The sequence below is a fragment of the Aquarana catesbeiana genome, linkage group LG13 (assembly GCF_042186555.1).
Source record: "Aquarana catesbeiana isolate 2022-GZ linkage group LG13, ASM4218655v1, whole genome shotgun sequence".
Classification (NCBI taxonomy): Eukaryota; Metazoa; Chordata; class Amphibia; order Anura; family Ranidae; genus Aquarana; species Aquarana catesbeiana.
Window position 1 is genome coordinate 30699617 of NC_133336.1, and position 15958 is coordinate 30715574.

The 15958-nt window shown below is 45.9% G+C and overlaps 1 protein-coding gene across 2 annotated transcripts in view; it reads right to left on the bottom strand.

The window, feature by feature from the left end:
- Positions 1-15958, bottom strand: part of AREL1 (apoptosis resistant E3 ubiquitin protein ligase 1) — a 34898-nt gene that overhangs the window by 16864 nt on the left and 2076 nt on the right. The window contains exons 2-7 of one of the 2 annotated variants that reach the window (XM_073608578.1): positions 14031-14072; positions 13740-13874; positions 13389-13615; positions 13066-13303; positions 12815-12978; positions 12542-12713 (exon numbers count right to left, since the gene is read on the bottom strand). In XM_073608578.1, the coding sequence (XP_073464679.1) occupies positions 12542-12713; positions 12815-12978; positions 13066-13303; positions 13389-13615; positions 13740-13755 (817 nt within the window). In that variant the 5' untranslated portion in view covers positions 13756-13874; positions 14031-14072. The remainder of the gene's footprint in view (positions 1-12541; positions 12714-12814; positions 12979-13065; positions 13304-13388; positions 13616-13739; positions 13875-14030; positions 14073-15958) is intronic. The other variant, XM_073608579.1, reaches the window with a different exon arrangement.

Below are 15958 nucleotides of genomic sequence, written 5' to 3' on the forward strand. Positions count from 1 at the left end.
TTTGACAGGTGGTGAGGAAGCTATACAGTATGTTGCCTCCTCACCACCTGATTTAAACCCATGATTACTGTGCAATGCATGTGACACAGTATTACAGCAATTAGAGGTTTAAATCAGGTGTGAGGAGGAGACACTGTGCCCAGTGATCTTTGACTTCTCCCATGTTTTTCAAGTAGATCTCCACCTCTTTAAAGCGCCGCTGCAAAACTTAAAAGCCATCAGCTACACATACTGCAGCTGCTGACTTTTAATAAATCGGACACTTACCTGTCCTGGAGTCCAGTGATGTCAGCACGGTAGCTGATGTTTCCGTCAGCTGTCGGGCGCATGCCGCCTCCATTGCAAGTAAGGGAACCGAGGCTCGAGGCTCCGCTCCTCTCCTCTCTCCTACTGACCTGGCGACAGCAGGAGGAGCCCCAGCCGTGACGTCAATACCCGCGGATGAGGCTCCCGGAAGTGGGGAAAGCATAACCGTGAAAGACAGGTATGCTGTCCCCCCTCCCCCCCCCCGAAAGGTGCCAAATGTGGCACCAGAGGGGGGGGGGAGAAAGAGTAGAATGACCAGAAATTCCACTTTTGGGTGGAACTCCGCTTTAAGGATGCCTACCCCTGCGCTAAGATTCATTTTCTGTATTCTGCAAAAAAAAAAAAAAAAAATCTGGTTGATCCTGCTGTTCTCTGTCTCCTCCTCCTGTCCATGTCCTTAATTTAGCTAGGGATTTTGCAGCTGTGGTGGCAACTCTGCACATGCCCAGTTTGCAGTTAGCTTCTGTGTACATGCCCACATGTCACTATAGATGCACACGTGGGTGTATACACAGTGGTAAATGACAGCCCTCTCCCTCCCTCCTCCTTCATGCCCACTAACCAGCTAAACACAATGGGGAGGGGGATATTACCATTATGTACATTGAGGGAGGGAGGCTTTACCTCCTTTTTATTATAAGACACAGGCTGGAGGGGTGTGACATAGCTAATGTCACATCATGTTTTTGCCAAAAAATAATAAAAAAGATATATATCCAATATATATTTCTAAAATATATTTGTATGACAATTTAAAAAGTTTGATATCATTTATTTTCACTCTGTATTCCAAAAGGTTTTTTTGAACATGTGACCAGGAGAGGACTAGAAGCTCCTCCTGCTTATGTTTCCCTGCAGACAGGCTGGGAAAGAGCTGGGTCATGTGACAGATATAGAGAATAAATATATATATATATATATATATATATATATATATATTTATTTATTTTAGGAAAAAAGCATTTTTTTTTTTTAAGTTAAAACAATTACAGTGCCATCGTCCACATACAGAAATAGAAGGGACAATATAAACAAAACAGTGCATGTTTAGTAACAAGCTAGAAGCTGATTGGCTACCATGCACAGCTACACCAGAGTTTGCATGCTCCAGTTTTAATAAATCAATCTCAAAAGGTCTGATTAAAAAAAAAAAAAAAAAAAACCCCCATACCACACCTGTCTGCTATCCTATAGGAGAGGGATTTGCAATTAGTGGACCTCCAGCTGTCGCAGAACTACAAGTCCAATGAGGCATAGCAAGACTAAACAGCCACAAGCATGACACCCAGAGGCATGTTGGGACTTGTAGTTTTGCAACAGCTGGAGGTCCGCGAATTGTATATATCCCTGCTATAGGAGGTCCACCAAACGGGAATTTTGGTGCCGAAACGGAAGACGACAGATTTTAAGAGTACAGTGGGGAAAATGATTATTTGATCCCCTGCTGATTTTGTAAGTTTGCCCACTTACAAAAGAAATGAATGGTCTATAGTTTTTATTATAGGTGTATTTTAAATGATAAAGACAGAATATCAACCAAAAGCCTAGAACAAACACATGATACAAATGTTATAAATTAAGTTGCAGTACAGTGAGTAAAATAAGTATGACTTAGTACTTGGTGGAGAAACTAAGACTTTTCTTGTAGTTGGTGACCAGGTTTGCACACATCTCAGGAGGGATTTTGGTCCACTCTTCTTTACAGATCTTCTCTAAATCCTTAAGGTTTCTTGGCAACTCAAAGTTTCAGCTCCCTCCATACATTTTTTTATAGAATTAAAGCATTCTTTTTGGGGGGGGGGGGGGGGATACCAAACACCTGATCCTGTTCCTTTAAAGCATGTTATACAGTGCAGTGCTTGTGCTGTGTCATTTGGCCCCCTTTATACCCTAAAAAACCTTGCTGATCCTGCCTGGCTATACCCTCCACCCTGCAAACAGACCACGATAATCATGGCTGCTGAGCCTCCGACATCGTGGTCTGTTTGCATGATTCCATCTGTCTGTGTCCTCTGTCTTCCTCCTCCCTGCTCTTAGCTGCGCCCTCCCCCCCCTGCTCCTCTCGTATCTTATAATAAATCGTATATCCTCTGTAGCATTAGAACATCTGTCCCTGTGTAATGTAAAAACTCAGCTGATCTGTACCTATATAAACAGCTCCCGCCGCTCAGCTGATTGACTCTCTCTCTCTCCTCTGGAGGTCAGCAGGGCGGCTCAGCCCCGCCCACTTCAGCTCTGAGCTGGAGAAACAAGGGAGCTGACATGTCAGCTGAGCGCTCAGAGTGCAGCTTATACAGGTACAAATCGGCAGTTTTTTTTTACATTACACAGACACAGGGACAAATGTTATTATGATACACCAGGCTGAGGTTGCCACTCCATTCATCGCAGTAGGACATCATAGATGTGCGACTTCCAGGGGTCACCCTTTTTTCCTTGAAGGTGACAAAGGAGTGGCTCAAGAAGAAGCACATTAAAGTCATGGAATGGCCAAGTCAGTCTCCAGACCTTAATCCTATAGAAAATGTATGGGAGGGAGCTGAAACTTCGAGTTGCCAAGCAACAGCCAAGAAACCTTAAAGCAGAGTTCCACCCAAAAGTGGAACTTCTGCTTTAAGCACTCCCCTCCCCCTGACATGCCCACATTTGGCATGTCATTTTTTTGGGGTGGGTGGGTGTAGGAAGGAAGGAAGGAAGGAAGGAAGGAAGAAAGGAATCCCTCCTGAGATCTGTGCAAACCTGGTGGCCTTCTACAAGAGACGTCTTACCTCTGTGCTTGCCAACAAGGGTTTCCCCACCAAGTACCAAGTCATCTTTTGCTTGGGGATCAAATACTTATTTTACTCACTGAACTGCAACTCAATTTATAACATTTGTATTATGTGTTTTTTCTGGATTTTTGGTTGATATTCTGTCTCTATCATTTAAAATTCACCTATGATACAAAATTATAGACCCTTCATTTCTTTGTAAGTGGGCAAAATGTACACAATCTGCAGGGGAAGCAAAATGATTATTTCCGCCACTGTATATATAAAATTGTATTATATTATTTCACTTTTTATTAATATCATGAATTTAAATTAATATAAAACATATCGGCCATTATCAGCACCTTTAGCATAAGAAAAGCTCAAGAAAAATGCATCCCTTTAAAAATTCTATGTATGTCTTCACACTGGTCTTCCGTTGTGTTAAAAATCTCGATTGCTGCATTTCTGGTCAGAAAAAAAACAAAAAACAAAAAAAAAAAAAAACAAACAAAAAAAAAAAAAAAAACACAACACCTCCCCATTGAAATGCATTGAAGACGAAGCAAGAACACATCAATAAACGCACCTGTGCTACGCTTTTTGAGTCACATAACCTATGAAAAAACACACCATAAGGGCCAGTTCACACCATAGAAACGCAGTCCGCATTCGTTCAATGCTTTTCTGCATGTGTGTTTTTGATGCGGTCTAGTGAATCTTTTTTTTTCTTAACCTTAAATAAGGACGTGTGTGTTCTAGAGGTGAAACAACTAAATCGACAACTAATCAATTATGCAATTAATCGATTACTAGTTTCATAATCGATTAATCGGTCAGCCGATTAGTTGGCCTGCATGCAGAATGCATTATTTGTTTAAATATCAGGAAATACAGTGCAGCACACATACAGCTCAGTACACTGTCCATACATGTCAGTAAGTGCCTGAGAACTTGTGAATGTGTGAGGAGCAATGCCTCATGGGATATGTAGTCCTGGGCAGGAAGTGAGTGGTTCTAAAGGCAGAAGTTTTCTTTACCTTGCTATTGGGGCTCTCTATACTGTACTTAACGCACAGCAAAAAGCAGTGTAGAAACAGATCAAAAGCAAACTGCATAGGTGTGTACTGAGCCTTATGCTGGCCACATGGATCAATTTTCAGACGAAAAATTCATATGAAAAATTTTTGTACATTCGCTAAATGAAAGAATGTTGTTTGAAATTTTCACTTGTTTTTAACATTCTGTTTTAAAATTAATGTAATTTCTGAACGAAAACCACATACACTGTGTGAAAATTCCTTTGACCAAGAAGTTCACTATTATTTCTAAATTTTCCCATCACTGTGGTTGAAAACGAACGTCGATTTGACCCCACTAAACTATTCGAAAATCGAATGAACGTTCTTAAAATGTCATTTTTTTTTTGAAGGAAGACATTGTTTTTGTATAGCCAGCATATAATAAAATTACAGTTCCGTTTGAAATTCTGCAAAAAACAGTTGACTTTTTTTTTTTTTCTTAAAAAAAAAAAAAAAAAAAAAAAAAAAGGAGGAAGAAAGAAGAAAGAAGAAAGATCTGAGTCTGATGATATTTACCAGATTCAACCTCTTATGCTCCGTACACACGATCGGACATTCCGACAAAATCTATGCATTTTTTCCCGACAGATGTTGGCTCAAACTTGTCTTGCATACACACGGTCACACAAATCTTGTCAGAAATTCCAAACCTCAAGAACGCGGTGACGTACAACACGTACGACGAGCCGAGAAAAATAAAGTTCAATAGCCACTGCGGCTCTTCTGCTTGATTCTGAGCATGTGTGGAATTTTGTGCATCGGAACTGTGTACACAAGATCGGAATTTGCGACAATGGATTTTGTGGTCGGAAAATTTGAGATCCAGATCGTGTGTACGGGGCATAACAGTATATTAGAGCTGCACAATTAATCGTCAAGAATCATCGCAACTTTTTCCCTGTTGCAATCTTGACAAAGGGTTTCCCAATCTTTGGTATGTAGAGAATTTTCTCTCTGCTCTGTGCTCTCAGCAGTCAAGGTCTGGGCAGTCTGACAAGTTTTAAAACATTCTATCAGTGGAATGTTAGAGGAGTGCCCATTAAAAAAAAAAAAAAAAAAAAAAAAAAAAAAAAAAATTAAAAAAGTCAGCAGCTACAAATACTGCAGCTGCTGACTTTTAATTGGACACTTACCTGTCCCAGGGTCCAGCGATGCGGGGGATCGAAGCCCCGCTCGTCTCCCCCTCCGTTTGACGGCGCCGGCATTGCAACTGTGGGCGCCGGGCTGTGGCTTCACAGCCAGGCACCCACTGCGCATGCGCGAGCGGCGCCGCGCGCCGTGATTGGCCACTCAGTCACCTGGGACCTGTAATGGGTCCCAGATGATTGACAAGAGGGAGGGAGCAGACCTGAGCCCTTCCTGTGCCGAGGGGGAAGTGATGTCACCAGCCTAGGCACTGAAAGAGGCAGACTACGAGGGACCCCCTAGCAACAGGCATTTAGAGGCAAGTAAAAAAAAAAAAAAAATAAAATAATAAAAGAAAAAAAAAAAAAATTCCAAATGTTTTTTTTTTTATATAGGCACATTAATGCATTTTTCCTGACAGGCTCCATGGCAGCATACGTGTGGGTAGGCTCCGCCTCCATAACTACCCAATAGGACCCCCTCTCCCATAAATCTTTGCTCTAGGCTGCTATCCATGTTCCTTTTTTGTCCTCCTCCGTAGGACCAGGTGTTGGTTCTCCTACCTGAAGATAAACCTCCCTACGATCGATGATGCCGAGTGCCAAAGATTCCTCCGATACGCCCTGACTGTTAAGCAGGGTATGGAGTGTATAGCAGAGTAGCGCTGAAGATTGGATTGGTTCATCTATGTGCGCACGGTCTGTTTGCCTAATGTTTCAGGCGACCATTATCTGCTGCCAAGTCCAGTGTGTGTGTGTGTGTGTATGGATGGTGTTCCTCGGCCCAGGTGATCGTAGGTGGAGCGGTAAGTTTTTACATTTCATTCACATATGGCAGCAGTGTTTATGTGTATCATACCTCTGTGTGTTTTTTTCCTGCTTCCTGGTGTCCTAGATTGGCGCTGACGCTCTCTGCGTTCTAGCAGCTGCTCTCTCTGTGACTTCCGGGTACCGGCGTACATTCTGCGCATGCGCGGACCCAATACGAAGTCGAGGCTTGGTTCGCGCATGCGCGCGAGCGTCTCGCGTCTGACGTCGGCGATGACGTCACGGGCGCCACTTTTAAAAGCTGTGGAAAGCTTTCAGAGCCCTGGGAATGATCGTGGGGGATATGGCGACTTCCCGGGGCTACTATCTTGGCGGTTCAAGGTAAGACAATCTCTATTGTCTGGGGGTGGAGGTCTGTTGTCAGTCAGCTGATCCTGTGAATCTGTCTCTGCAGCTTCCTATTGTATTGACACTATGGACTCCTCACTGCCCCCTAGTGGCCAGCCCGCTTGTAGCAGGTATGTTTGCAGTTATGCTTTTCTGCCTGTACAAGGATTGAGAGTAGGATTTTAGGACACCAGTTGATTTCTTTCTCTATCTTCTCTGTGTTTCTTTCCTCACAGCCCTACTAGGTCTGATCCACACCGTAGTTCCCATAAAGGAAGTGGATCATCAAAATCACACCACCGGCAATCTTCCTCCAGGTCTAGCCATCATAGATCTCCTTCCAGATCTGAACAGCGCAATAAAAATCCTTCTCACCCCCCTTCATCTCACTCTAGAGAGAGTTCAGGAAAATCATGCTGGGGGTGCAGGATTCCTGTTCCAACAGACAAATCTCTCTGTGATCACTGCTTCTCTAAAGCTGCAGATGAGAGGGATGGTGCAGACCAGCGTTTGGAATCTATGGTGAGGCGGGTTGTGAAAGAATCTCTACAGGAAAGAGAGGCCCAGCAGCCCCGTGATTCCCCACCAGACCCATTATGCCCTCCAGTGGGTGAAGGTTCTGTGCATGAGACATGGGAATCTTCCCAGCCAAGTCACCCTTCTGCTCCTGTTTCAGACAGCGAATCGGATCTGGAAGATCCTGGCGTGGGGTTTGAGTACGCTTTAGTTCCTTCTTTGGTGAAGGCAGTTAAAGAGGCCCTGAAGTGGGAAGATCCAGTTACTTCCCCCCCAAAACAGAGGAAGTTTTTCAAGCAGCTCAATAAGGAGCGACAGTATTTTCCTTTTCTCTCTGAACTGGGTGAGGTCATTTCTGAGGAGTGGAGCAAAATGGACAAGAAAAGTTCCATGCAGTCAAAGGTCTTGAAACTATATCCTTTTAAGGAAGAGGAAGTAAAGCACCTTGAATCAGCCCCATTAGTGGATGCAGCTTTAATGAGACTAGCAAGATATGTAACGCTTCCGTTGGAGGACACTGTATCTTTTAAAGATCCTTTGGAAAGGCGAATTGATTCGGAGTTAAAGAGGATCTACCTGACATCAGGAATGGCATGTAAGCCAGTACTTGCGATAGCTGCAGTCTCCAAAGCTTTGGAATCTTGGTCTGATAATGTGGATGAGTTCTTAAGAGGTATCTCTACTGAAACAGCTAAGGATTCTCCTATCCAAGAGATCAGGCTGGCATCAGCCTTTCTTGGGGAGGCATCTATTGATGTCATCCGCCTGATGTCCCGGGTTATGTTGGCAGCTGTCTCAGCTCGTCGTGCCCTATGGCTCCGTCCGTGGTTGGCGGATCCAGCTTCCAAGCAAGCTTGGTGCCGAATTCAGTTTGAAGGTTTTTCATTGTTCGGCAATAAGCTCGATAGTGCCATAACCCGGGCCACAGGTGGAAAGTCTGGTTTCCTCCCTCAAGACAGACGCCTACAAAATCAGAAACGCAGTTTTCCTAGAAGACAAAACTCTGATCGCGCTAGGGATGCGCGCAGCTACAGACCTGGTCGGGAGTTCTCAAGATCCTGGAAATCCAGGCAGTCTTCTTTCAAGAAACCCGCAAAAGGTTCCTCTGGCAACCAGGACGCCACAAAGTCCTTTTGAGATTGGGCCCGCTCAGGCATGCCAGGTGGGGGCTCGTCTTCGCCACTTCGGGCATGTCTGGGCGGCCTCAATCCGAGATTACTGGACCATCAAGACGGTCTCCTCCGGTCACAAGTGGGTCTTCAACAATACCCCAAGACTCAGATTTGTTCCCACATCTCTTCCAGGTTCAGAAGAGAAAAAGCAGGTCCTATTAACCTACGTGAACTGTTTATTGGATCAAGGCGCAGCCGTTCCTGTTCCAGAAAACGAACAAGGCAGAGGCATGTATTCTCCTCTGTTCATGATACAGAAGAAAAACGGTACATGGAGGCCGGTAATAGATTTAACACATTTCAATTCCTTTATCCGAAAAGAAAAGTTCAAAATGGAGTCTTTAATTACGATCCAACAATCAATACATCTGGGAGATTGGATGATTTCAATCGATCTGAAAGATGCATGTTTTCACGTGCCAGTGGCAACAGAGTTCCAACAATTCCTCCGCTTTGCGGTAGGCAATCAGCATCTGCAGTTCACATGTCTACCCTTCGGCCTAACAACGTCACCTCGGGTCTTCTCAAAGGTCTTGTTGTCAGTTGTGGCTCTACTTCGTATCAAGGGGGTTCGTCTCCACCACTATTTAGACGACCTACTTCTCCTAGCTCAGAACGAAGACCAACTGTTAGAGCACAGGAGCTTAGTCATCTCCACCCTGCAGGAATTCGGTTGGCTTCTGAATCTAGAGAAGAGCCATTTAGAGCCAACACAATCTCTGGTGTTTCTAGGGGCTCACTTCAACACATTGGAAGGCACCATCTCCCTTCCAGAGGAGAAGATTGGAGTGATTCGAGACAGAATACACGCAGCCCTTGCGTCGTCTCACCTCTCAGCTCTCCAATGCCTGAAAGTAATTGGCACGATGACAGCTACCATTCCTATGGTGAAGTGGGCCCAATGGCATACACGACCCTTCCAAAAAGGGTTCCTTCAACAATGGGATTCTTCCAGCCAAGTCCAGCGCATACACCTTACGTCATCCATGAGGACGTCTCTCCTTTGGTGGCTTCAAGGGAAGAATCTGCGCAATCACCATTCAATCATGCCCATCTCATGGGTCACGTTAATTTCGGATGCCAGCAATCAAGGTTGGGGCGCTCACTGCCTTTCAGAAGTGGCGCAAGGCCAATGGGGTTTCCCTGCTCGAGGGATTGTCTCCAACATTCTGGAGCTGAGGGCCGCCTTTCAGGCACTCCTGTCATTTCGCCATCTAATAGAAGGTTCATCTGTGATGCTAAGGTTGGACAATACAACCGCGGTGGCTTACATAAAGAAGCAAGGTGGAACTCGCAGCTGGTCTCTGCTACAGGAAGTGGAGCCAATAATGAGCTGGGCTCAGAAGTATTTGTCCAACATCTCGGCAGTTTACATTCCGGGGATCCAGAATGTACAGGCGGACTTCCTCTCGAGAGTGCAAATGGACAACGAGTGGTCTCTCCACAGAGAGGTGTTCGAGTGGCTTCTGACCCTGGGAGTACTTCCAGAGGTCGATCTATTTGCTTCTCCATGCAATCACAAAATGCCCAGATATTATTCGAGGTTCAGAGACCCTCAGGCTTACGGGATAGATGCTCTCTCAGATCATTGGAAGTTTCAGAAGGCTTATGCCTTCCCTCCGGTACCAGTGATTCTGCAATTCCTCCGGAGGCTCAGAACAGAGAAGGTGGAGATCATTGCAGTGATTCCTTTCTGGCCCAACAGGCCGTGGTTTCCTCTGTTATCGCTCCTGAGTTATCAAGACCCAGTTCCCCTTCCTCTCAGGCCGGATCTACTGTCGCAAGGCTCGACGTTACACCCATGCCCATCTTGCCTACACCTCAGGGTGTGGTTCTTGAGAGGGAAAGGCTTGAATCTCTAGGCTGTCCGGAAGAAGCTATTCCAACTCTTCTTAGTGCCCGGAGGGGAAGTACGAACAGAGTATACGAACGGATATGGTCTAAATTCTCTGACCATATGTCTTCCCGGTCAAATCCGTGTAATTCTCCAGCAGTACAGGACATTCTAAGTTTTCTCCAATCAGGGCTGGACCTATCTTTAGCAGTCAGCTCACTAAGAGTGCAAGTTTCAGCCATCTCGGCCTTCACAGGAGTATCTTGGGCTAATCACACATTAGTCCGTCAATTCTTTAAAGGAGCTACCAGGCTTAAACCTCAAAGAAGACCCAGGTTCCCCAAATGGGACCTTCCTATTGTCTTGGATTTTCTCTCCAATCTCGGATCAGATCCTGACAAACCTCTTTCCATGAGAGATCTCACGCTCAAGACCACCTTCTTAGTAGCGGTGACATCGGCTAAAAGAGTGTCAGAGATTAGAAATTTAGGTTCAGAAGAGCCTTTCCTAACCTTCTTTCCAGATAGGGTAGTGTTGATTCCCATGCTTGGGTCAAACCCTAAAGTGACCTCAGTCTTTCATGAAAATCAAGAGATTGTACTTCCTACTTTCAGAACAACGGACGATCAGGATGTTCATCCACTTGATGTAGGCCACACTCTAAAGCAATATCTGGAGGTCACGGCTCCATTCAGACAAACGGAATTCCTTTTCGTTCTTCTCCATGGTAAAAACAAAGGAATGCGAGCTTCGGTCAGATCAATTTCTTCTTGGATTGTGCAGACCATTCAGAGGGCATACAAGGCAAAGGGCTTGGCTCCTCCAGAGGCAGTGACAGCTCATTCGACCAGGAGTATCTCGACCTCGTGGGCAGCTTCCCGGCATGTCGCGCCTGAAATCATTTGTAGAGCGGCTTCCTGGTCTTCTATAAATACATTTGTTTCTCATTATTGTGTTGAGCCTGCGGCTCTGTCATCTATTAATTTTGGTTTACAAGTATTGTCGGTTGACAATGTAAAATAAATTTGGTTTCTTTGCTCAAACATTTTTGCCCGCCCGTGTGTATTTTTGGGCAAGTTATTTCCCACACGTATGCTGCCATGGAGCCTGTCAGGAAAACGGAAAATTTATATCAAATACTTACCGTAATTTTCCTTTCCTGATAGGCTCCATGGCAGCAGGAGTCCCTCCCAAAATGTCTGGAGTAGGCTAGTTACGGAACATGGATAGCAGCCTAGAGCAAAGATTTATGGGAGAGGGGGTCCTATTGGGTAGTTATGGAGGCGGAGCCTACCCACACGTATGCTGCCATGGAGCCTATCAGGAAAGGAAAATTACGGTATTTGATATAAATTTTCAGTTTTTTTTTTGGGTGGAACACCACTTTAAGTCTAAACATTGTATCAATTTGTCTTTTACATCAAAGTAATAGACTTCTGTATATAAATTAGGAACGTTTAACCACTTAAACACTAAACCTTTTTCTGACAGTTGTTGTTTTCAAGTTAAAATCATTTTTTTTTTTTTTGCTAGAAATTGCTAGACATTACTGAGAACCCCAAAACACACACATATATATATTTTATATATATATTTTAGTAGAGACCCTAGAGAATAAAATGATGGTTATTGCAATATAAAGTACCTTAAATAAAATAAATATTTTATGTCACAGCGGTCCTGCGCAGCGGTCTTTCAAATGCAATTTTTTTGGAAAAAATTACTTTGATGAATAAAAAAAAAAAAAAAAAAAAAAAAAAACAGTAAAGTTAGCCCAATTTTTTTTTGTACAATGTGAAAGATTTTACGCCGCAAGAATCGTGATCTTTTTATTCTAAGCAAAAAAGTAGTGATTCTCATTTTGGGCAAAATCGTGCAGTTCTACAGTATATCTCTTCTGTTATTCTCAGAGTGGATTAGATATTTTGCTCCCTAACCATATAGTTGGTTATTTATATTTACCACTGCATAGAGATATTTAAGAATAAATTGCCTTTTTTTTTTTTTTAAACTTTACATATTAACTAAATTATACACCACACTTTTAAGGTTATTAACCAATTAAATCTAAACAATAAATCAGCCAACTAATCAGTTATGAAAATAATCGTTAGTTGCAGCCCTAGTGTGTTCCAGTGAGTTTTTGATGCGTTTTACCACGTTTCACGCCAGTGCAGAAAGAGAAGAGAAAAAAAAAAAAAAAAAAGTAAAATGTTCTACTCTTTTTCCTGGAACTGGAAAGTACTGGAACTGACCACACTGTTGGGAACTTTGCATTGAAAACCATATAACGAACTATCCAGGCATGTTTGATGCAGAAATAAAAAGGCACTGGATTGCACGTGGTGTGAACTGGCCCTAAGCACAGTAAAATTGCATTTTCAGCGCCATTACCGGCACCTTTTTCTCTATCAGCGAAATGACACAATTTTTGGCCGCTATGTTTCGGAGCATCTCTACTGTCCTACAGCAGCCACTTACATTCTTCCCTTTTACGCCTGAAAAACAGACCTCTAGAAGCAGATTGTGTGCTGGGAGTAGATCATACAGTCCTTCTTTCAGACACTTTCATACATAGAAGATTGCCAAATCTTGAACTCACCGCTCAGAACAATGATGTTGAAGTGGCCGTTGCTGACAGGGTGGCCCTGGTAACGCAGCGTGGCCTGGAAACATCCAGTCTGTAGTAGAGTCAGGTGAAGAAGGACCCGGTTTTGCTTTCCGCTACACACAGCGGTTTGGCAGCAGCCATCAGCCATCCCCACAACGCCGAGCTATGAGAACAAAAAACAAACAAAAAAACAAAAAAAAGTCACTTTGGAAGCCAAAAGAATGACTCAGAATAATCTCCATGTCATCACAGAGGGGCGTTCACCTCACTGAGTGGCAACGTGTAGCTCTCCAACTCTCTCAAACTATCATTTGTGGGATTCCCATACTGGTCACATGGAGCAATATGGAGGGTGTGCTGCTCTCCACAGGTAAGTACTAGGGTGGAAAAGTGCCCGGTGATCTGTGTCTTTGCTGGATCCACAACACCTGTGAGAAACCAGCAGTGAGAAGACTGACGAAAGCATATCCCACAACACACAAAACTCTGCTTCTACTGCATCTATTGCCTCTTGCCTGGGTGGAAGACCTTGTAGTATGGACTGTGGCCAACACTGAGACCTCCAACACTGATCGTGATCTGGTATCTCCCAGACTTCCTCACAGTAAAAGCTGCCTTCACCACATTTCTCAGGGGATCCTGGAGAACCTCCAGAGTGACCGGGACCTCCAGGGACAGTTCCGTGTGTGAGATGTGGACTCGCAAAGACATGGTACCACTAATGGGGAAGGGGTGGCCATTCCTGTAGAAGAGCTGTGGAGAGAAGCAGAGGTTAGCGCAGACACAGACACACAGATACACAGATACAATCTGAAAGATGCGGCCTGTTAACTCTTACATGGACTCGAAATCCCATGGGCTGTCCAACCTCACATGGCTCATTCCAGTCCCAAGAGACCTGACAGGAGCGGGGCTCCAGGTATTTCCCCCGTACATAGTTGTAGATGGTACGCTCCGACCCACGTTCACGTCCCTCATGGTGCCAGAAAGTGAGGACCCGGGAACTGAGCTCAAACAGGAACTTAATGGTGATGAGAAGGACACACATCAAGCCTGTAACGCTGCCTGTCCAAAGACAAATAAAATGGCTGCATGGGGCCAAAGCTCAGGTCATGGGGGGGGGGTTACACAAAAAAAAAAAATATAACACAAACAGAGAAGGAGGTAGATGAAAAAAATAGCACCTCACCGATAATGTACAACATCAGTGCACAGGATGGAAGCTGACAGATGTGTCATAGCATCTCCTCCACATGTCTCAGGTATGGTCGGACAGGTCTGCCAAGACTGGAGATCCAACCGTCACGTCTGCCAGAACCGGAACCTGCAGTAAAAAGAGACACCAGGAGATTGTCAAATACCCCATTACTGAGGTCACAGGAAGGATTGGCGACTGAACAAGCACAACAGACAGGAATCACTGACTGAGCCCAGCCAATCATGGAGCGGAACCAACTGTTGCACAGAACACCACACTCACCTTAGGCCCAGCATCCCGCATCCTCCACCTGCCGCATCCTTCCTACGAGAGAGAACGAGTCACAAATCCACCCAATTATCCAGCCTCCATTGTCCAATACCACAACAATACCCTTAGTCCTACCCCCACTCCACCCTACTACACCACAACAATAACTCCCCACCCAACAAATGTTCCAAAACTATTCCCCTACTGCCCCTCCCTATAACCAAGCACCTACTCCCCACTTCTACACAGCCCAACTGCTCTTTAGCCTATTCTACTTACCTTCCCCCACTCCTACTATACGCCAACATCACCAGCTGTTCTTTCCCCCACTTCTTCTATACTCCACCTCTTCCCACATTCATACACTCCTCCCATACTCCATCATTACTAAATGTTCTTTACCCTACTTCTCCTGTACTCCACCTCTACTCACCTAAACCTACCATACGCCACCTAATCCTACCATCCTCTACCTACCATACTCCACCTCTACTCACCTAAACATCCATACTCCACCTACCATACTCCACCTCCTACTCGCCTCTGCCTACCATACTCCACCTCCTACTCACCTCTGCCTTCCATACTCCACCTCCTGCTCGCCTCTGCCTACCATACTCCACCTCCTGCTCGCCTCTGCCTACCATACTCCACCTCCTGCTCGCCTCTGCCTACCATACTCCACCTCCTGCTCGCCTCTGCCTACCATACTCCACCTCCTACTCGCCTCTGCCTTCCATACTCCACCTCCTACTCACCTCTGCCTTCCATACTCCACCTCCTACTCACCTCTGCCTTCCATACTCCACCTCCTACTCACCTCTGCCTTCCATACTCCACCTCCTACTCACCTCTGCCTTCCATACTCCACCTCCTACTCACCTCTGCCTTCCATACTCCACCTCCTACTCACCTCTGCCTTCCATACTCCACCTCCTACTCACCTCTGCCTTCCATACTCCACCTCCTACTCACCTCTGCCTTCCATACTCCACCTCCTACTCACCTCTGCCTTCCATACTCCACCTCCTGCTCGCCTCTGCCTTCCATACTCCACCTCCTGCTCGCCTCTGCCTTCCATACTCCACCTCCTGCTCGCCTCTGCCTTCCATACTCCACCTCCTGCTCGCCTCTGCCTACCATACTCCACCTCCTGCTCGCCTCTGCCTACCATACTCCACCTCCTGCTCGCCTCTGCCTACCATACTCCACCTCCTGCTCGCCTCTGCCTACCATACTCCACCTCCTGCTCGCCTCTGCCTACCATACTCCACCTCCTGCTCGCCTCTGCCTACCATACTCCACCTCCTGCTCGCCTCTGCCTACCATACTCCACCTCCTGCTCGCCTCTGCCTACCATACTCCACCTCCTGCTCGCCTCTGCCTACCATACTCCACCTCCTGCTCGCCTCTGCCTACCATACTCCACCTCCTGCTCGCCTCTGCCTACCATACTCCACCTCCTGCTCGCCTCTGCCTACCATACTCCACCTCCTGCTCGCCTCTGCCTACCATACTCCACCTCCTGCTCGCCTCTGCCTACCATACTCCACCTCCTGCTCGCCTCTGCCTACCATACTCCACCTCCTGCTCGCCTCTGCCTACCATACTCCACCTCCTGCTCGCCTCTGCCTACCATACTCCACCTCCTGCTCGCCTCTGCCTACCATACTCCACCTCCTGCTCGCCTCTGCCTACCATACTCCACCTCCTGCTCGCCTCTGCCTACCATACTCCACCTCCTGCTCGCCTCTGCCTACCATACTCCACCTCCTGCTCGCCTCTGCCTACCATACTCCACCTCCTGCTCGCCTCTGCCTACCATACTCCACCTCCTGCTCGCCTCTGCCTACCATACTCCACCTCCTGCTCGCCTCTGCCTACCATACTCCACCTCCTGCTCGCCTCTGCCTACCATACTCCACCTCCTGCTCGCCTCT